Below are 6,754 nucleotides of genomic sequence, written 5' to 3'. Positions count from 1 at the left end.
CTCGCTCACCCTAGAGACAACAACCCTCTCGAAAAGCTTTCTTACCTCGTCCAGTAGACATATCAGTCTATATGAGTTGGGCGCACTACCATCACCATCATGCTTCTTTTTTAGGAGGACAAGTCTCGCCCTCTTCTATTCCCGTGGGAAGACTCCCCTCCTAAGCAGCGTAGTAAAGCACTCCGCTAATCCTTTGTAACAGTGTGTAGCCGCCCTCTTCACCACCAGGCCAGGTATCCCGTCAGGACCCGGCGCCCTCCCAAAGTCGATCCTCTTAGCTGCTCTGCACACCTCTCCTGTGGTGACTCTTATCTCGTTCTCGTCCTCTACGATAGCGTTTAGGGCTACTGGTCGTATACTCCCCGGAAACAGCGTCGCTACGATCCTTGCCAAGAGAGGAGGATCCAGAGTTTCGGTCAATGGARGAACACCACGAGCCCTCAGCTTGCCCATCACGAGCCTATAAGGCCTCCCCCAGGGGTCATCATCGATAGTAGCGATGAAGTCCCTCCAGGCAGAGGCCTTGGCCCCTTCTGATGGCCCTTGATAACTCTCTCTTCTTCTCTTTCCTGTCTTTCAAGTACGCCATGATCCTGGCTGGATCACCACCCCGCCTGGCCCTCAGGTAACGCCTCCTTGCCGCTGTAGCTGCCCCTCGTAGTATCGCGATTTCCCGCGACCACCATGGCACCCCACGACACCTGTTCACTCCTTTCCTAACCCTTGACATTGATATGTCACATGAAGCGAGAAGGGTATTGTTCWCCCACTTCACTAGGTCACACCTATCGTCACTAGCGTTTCTTGTCCACTCACCGGAGACGAGGGCTGCGGCAAGCCTATCCTCGTCCACAGCCCTCGCATCCCACTTAGGGAAAATTTTGTCCCTGGAGCGAAGTCTCTGGGAGCCTATAGCCTCATGCCTGTATTTAAAGATAATATACAAATTGTCCGAAAGGGACTCAGCCTCATCCACTCTCCAATCCGATAAGCGGACACTAGCTGCCGGAGATCCCCACGTAAGATCTATACCGCTCGACCCTTGCGGCCGAACGCACGTGGGGTGACCAACCTGGTTACCCAGGCTTAGGTTCAACCTATTGGCCCAAATGCAGAGCAACTCGCCCCTTGGGTTACTTCTGCCTTCCGGATCCCATCTGGGAAACCGAGCATTAAAGTCCCCGGCAACAAGCGCTGGAAGAGTGGGAAATGTACCTAAGAGCTCATCGAGCTCATCAACGAGTCTACAAAAACTATCTAAATTCTCGCTGGGAGGAAAGTAGACGGAAACTACCAACGAGTCCCCCATTAGACGGCTACAAAGAACAAACCCCGACGCACCAGGCTACAAGCTCCCTCGCCTTTGCTCGCGATAATCGGGGAGAGGGGTGGCCCCCTAGTGATGAAAACCATTTCCCATCCCCTGGAGGAACCCACCACGGCTCCGAGACTATCGCAATGTCCGCCCTAATCTCTTTCATACGTTGGCCCAATAAGTCCTGGGCACGACGCGCATGATTCAAGTTGGCCTGGATGACCGTGGCCATAATTGAATCTAATCTATTAGTTACATGGAGGGGCAGAGCTCTCCTGCTAAACCTCCATGACATTGTTTACACTCACACACGCATTATTTTAAATATCTTTTGTGTTTGGCTTTGCGCCTGCACTTCCCGGAACGTTTTCACTCCCCACCTTGTCCCGTTGGCCCGAAACTCTCCCCAGTATTATGTCCTTCCCCTTAATAGGAGGCACTAAGGGACATTCCCAGGACCAAGCCCTGTGTGAGGTTCGGGGGCGCCCCGCCTCCACACAGATCGGACATTTTATCTTGTCTTCACATTCTTTCGCCACATGCCCCGGTTCCCCAAACTTGAAACATACCCCGATCCTGGCACCCGGTGCAGGACAGGAGGCAGCCACGTGGCTTTTTGCCAGACACCTATGGCACCTTAGGGGCCTGGGTCTTACCGGAAACACTCGGACTCTGCTCCATCCTATAAGTATATTTCCTCTTTCAATGGCAGCCTGGCACAGCGCCGATGGGGCCACTACTGTGACCTCRTAGCGACTACCCCTGCCCAAATGGATCTCCCCCATGCTGATAAGGTTAGGGTCAAATCCTGCCCTAACATCTTGTAGCCCGCATCTAATCGCCGTCAGAGTGGTAGTCGGGTAAACTTCCGCCAGCCTGATGGGGCTAGTTCTCTGAGGCCTCGCTATCTTTGCCTTCCGTAGGGCTCCCTTCAGGGCCTGCGCGAACTTATCGGCCTTCACGTTGGCGTCCTTTCCGCGGACCTGCCATGTGAATGACTCCGTAAGTCCACGCCTGTAGAAGAGCCCCTTTGCCCCTATTTCCTTTAGATTGACCTCCGTCTCAATCTTTTTTAATGCCTCCAAATATGAGGCCCCTTCTGCACACGTGAGGGATACCGCTGCGGTCTCCCTAATTCTTCGGTTCCTCCTTTTCCTCTTCTTCTTTTTTGCTTTCTGTCCACCTTCAGCAGGGCCCTTCCCCACGCGAGGACTAACAGTTGAGCCAACCCTCCTGGTATCCGCCCGCATGGGTAAGAACCCCCCAGTAGATGCAACAATCTTACTTCTCCTCCTAACCTCGACAAACCCATCCCCGTCCGGGACAGCGTTCAGAGGTGTTGGATTCCACGGTGGGGGTGCAACCCGTGGTCTGGCTGCAACTTGGGCATAAGATACCTGTCCCCTCATCTCCCTCAGTTCCTGTTAGATCCTGAGAACAGACCTGGTGAGCTCAGTATGAGCTCTCCCCATCGTCCCGCTCTCAGGATCCTTAACCTTTCTAGCTTGGGCTAGTCTCTCCTCCGCCAGAGATCTAGCCTGTCTTGGTCCAGCAGCTGCCACCCTAGTTGGGGCCTCCTTTTGGCTGGTTTCTCCCTTCGTTATTTTTTCCAGGAGTGCATCTTTACGCCTTAACTCCCTTTTTAAGGCGCGTGCACTCCTCCTCCACTTGCTTTAGCCTGTTGTTAGTGGCTTTAGCTTCTGCCCTTAACTGCTCTATGGACTCTCTTAAGTCAGAGCCACAATTTACCCTATTGCGGGCCTGTAGCTCCCTGGCCATCTCTATCACCTCCAGGTGACAGCTCTTCATCTTCCCCGAGATTTCACCTTTGATATTCCYGCACGTTTTCYTCTTGACTTCAGCCTCGGCCATATTGTCCAAGAGGATGTCAATTAATCGTCCGGTCACCAAGTTGGAGACCAAAGGTCCCTCCGGTGCGATCCCCTCCATGTTGGTTAAATCAATCACCTCATCCTCCGATGATGAGGTGTATTGTATTGGTCTTGCCCTTTTTTTATGAGGCCTGACCAGAACATGGTCAGTCTCCAAATCCTCAATGCACCTCACCGTGCATTTCAGTCGTTCTTCCAAGGAGCGCTCTCCACTTCCTGAAACAACAGTCGATCCGCAGCCCAGGTCGCCTACCCGCGAATAACTTCCCGACGCATTATCCAGAGTCAGGGCCGGGTCCCCTACCCTAGACTCATGACAGTTGCATGATGTCGACGATAGGTGGCCTGTCCTACCACCACCAAACACCGCCGTTKTGTGGGTGTCCCTCCCACACGTTTTGGTCTCTGTCCTTGTGCTATCCATATTTATATATATTATATGTACGCACAAGCCCAGAGGAAAGGAGAGGAAAAGAAGGAAAGAAGAGACAAGAAAGAATAGATAAAGCAGGGATAGAAAGAATTAAAGAGAGAAATAGCCACACAGAACATACACACACCATTCACACCTTCCCTTTTAGTCGCCTCTTACGACAAGCAGGGAATACTGTGAGAGTATTCTACTACCCCCTACCCACGGGGGGGCCTACCCACGGGGGGGAACCCTGACGCAACCCTGACGCATTCTAAGGCAACCCTGACGTCCAAACCGTTACGCAAACCTGACGTTCCAACCCTGACGCATCCCTGACGCAACCCTGACGTATCAACACTGACGCATCCCTGACGCAACCCTGACGTTCCAAATCTGACGCATCCCTAAAGCAACCATGATGTTTCAGACCTGACGCAACCCTGACGCAAACGTGAAGTTCAAACCCTGACGCATCCCTAACGCAACCCTGACGTTCCAACACTGACGCATCCCTGACACAATCATGACGTTCGACCCCTGACGCATCCCTAAAGCAACCCTGACTTTCAACCCAGACCCATACCAAAAGCAACCCTGATGTCTAAACCCTTACGCAAACCTAACGTTCCAACCCTGACGCATCCCTGAGGCAACCCTGACGCTCCAACACTGACGCATCCCTGTCGCAACTCTTACGTTCCAACCATGACACATCACTAAAGCCACCCTAAAGATTCCATTCTGACGCATTTCTAAAGCAACCCTTACGTTCCCAACCTGGCGCATACTTAAAGCAACCATGACGTTCCAACACTGACGCATACCTTAAGCAACCCTGACGTTCAAACTCTGACGCATCCCTTAAAAAATCATGACGTTCTAACCCTGACGCATCCCTTAAGCAACCCTGACGTTCCAACGCAGACGCGACACTGACGCAACCCTGACGCAAACGTTAAGATCAAACACTGACGCATCCCTAACGCAACGCTGACGTTCCAACCCTGACGCATCCCTGACGCAAACATGACGTTCGAACCCTAACGCATCCCTGACGTAACCCTGGCGTTCCAACCCTGACCCATCCCTAAAGCAACCCTGATGTCCAAACCCTTAAACAAACCTAACGTTCCAACCCTGACGCTTCCCTGACGCAATCCTGACGTTCCAACACTTACGCATCCCTGACGCAACCCTTACGTTCCAACCGTGACGCATCCTTAAAACCAACCTGAAAATTCCCTTCTGACGCAACCCTAAAGCAACCCTCACGTTCCAAACCTTGCGCATACCTAAAGCAACCCTGACGTTCCAACCCTGACGTTCCAACCCTGACGCATACCTTAAGCAACCCTGACGTTTCAACGCTGACTAATCCCTTAAGCAACCCTGATGTTCTACTCCTGACAAATCCCTAAAGCAACCCTGACGTTCTAACCCTAACGCATCTCTTAAGAATCCTTGACTTTGCAACACTGACGAATCCCTAAAGCAACCCTGACGTTCCAACCCCGACCCATCCCTAAAGCATCCCCGACGATCCCACTTTTACGCATCCTTTAAGCAACCCTGATGTTCTAACACTGACGCATCTGTAAAGCAAACCTTACGTTCCAACTCTGACGCATCCTTAAAGCAACCCTGACGTTCTAACTGTGACGTATTTCTAAAGCTACCCTGATGTTTCAACCCTGACGCATCCTTAAAGCAACCTTGACGTTTCTACCCTGACGACTTCCTAAAGCATCTCTGACTTTCTAACCCTGACGCATCCCTATAGCAACCCCTGACTTTTAAGCCATGACGCATCCTGGACGCAACCCTCATTTTTCATCCCTGACGCATCCATAAAGCAACGTTGACGTTCCAAACGTGACACATCCCTTAAGCAACCCTAACGTTTCAATCCTGACGCATCCTTAAAGCAACCATGACGTCTAAACCCAGACGCATCCCTAAAGCAACCCTAACGTTCAAACCTTGACGCAACCCTGACGCAACCCAGACGTTCCACCCCTGGCGCATCCATAAATGAAACCTGACGTTCCGACCCTTACGCATTCCTAAAGCAACCCTAACGTTCTAACCCTGACGCATCCCTGAAGCTACCCTGATGTTTCAACTCTGACACATCCCTAAAACAATCATGACGTTTTAACCCTGACCACTCCCAAAAGCATTTCTGGCGTTCCAACCCTGACGCATCTTTAAAGAAACCCTGATGTTTAAACCCTGACGCATTCTAAGGCAATCCTGACGTCCAAACTCTTACGAAAACCTTACGTTCCAACCCTGACGCATCCCTGACGCAACCCTGACGAATCAACCGTGACGCATCCCTAATGCAACCCTGACGTTTCAAATCTGCTGCATGCCTTAAGCATCTCTGAAGTTCAAACCCTTACCCATTCCTAAAGCAAACCTTACGTTACAACCCTGACGCATCCCTAAAGCAACCCTAATGTTCCAACACTGACGCATCCCTAATGCAATCCTGACGTTCAAACTTCGACGCATCCCTGACGCAACCCTGACGTTCTAACCGTGACGCATCCCTAATGCAACCCTGATGATAACATTCTTACGAATACCTAAAGCCACCCTGACGTTCTACACCTGGCGCATCCTTAAAGTCACAATGTCGTTGCAAACCTTACGCATCCCTAAAGCATCCTCGACGTTCTAGATCTGACGCATCCCTTAAGCAACCCTGATGTTCCAACCCTGACGCATCTCTAAAGCAACCCTAACGTTCCCACCCTGACGCAACCCTAAAGCCACCCTGACATTTAAACCCTGACGCATCCCTAAAGCAACCCTGCCGTTCAAACCCTGATGCATCCCTAATGCAACTACTGACATTTCCACCCTAACGCATCCCTGACGCAACCCTGACGTTTCATCCATGACGCATTCCTTAAGCAACCCTGACGTTCCCACCAGACGCAACACTGACGCAACCCTGACGCAAACGTAAAGTTCAAACACTGAAGCATCCCTAACGCAACCCTGACGTTCCAACACTTACGCATCCCTGACGCAAACATGACGTTAGAACCCTGACGCATCCCTGACGCAACCTTGATGTTCCAACCCTGACCTATCCCTAAAGAAACCCTCATGTCCAAACCC

At 51.6% G+C, this 6,754-nt stretch overlaps 1 protein-coding gene across 1 annotated transcript; it reads right to left on the bottom strand.

Moving 5' to 3' along the window:
- Positions 1 to 484: 484 nt before the first annotated feature.
- On the bottom strand, positions 485 to 1,309 carry LOC106792697. The gene has a single exon (XM_014759199.1). The coding sequence runs from the start codon at positions 1,307 to 1,309 to the stop codon at positions 485 to 487; it is 825 nt and encodes a 274-aa protein (XP_014614685.1).
- Between the last annotated feature and the right edge of the window lie 5,445 nt (positions 1,310 to 6,754).

The sequence above is a fragment of the Polistes canadensis genome, unplaced genomic scaffold (assembly GCF_001313835.1).
Source record: "Polistes canadensis isolate GaletaPanama2010 unplaced genomic scaffold, ASM131383v1 scaffold_565, whole genome shotgun sequence".
NCBI lineage: Eukaryota > Metazoa > Arthropoda > Insecta > Hymenoptera > Vespidae > Polistes > Polistes canadensis.
The sequence above is the reverse complement of the archived record's forward strand: the minus strand, read 5'-3'. Positions and strand labels throughout refer to the sequence as shown.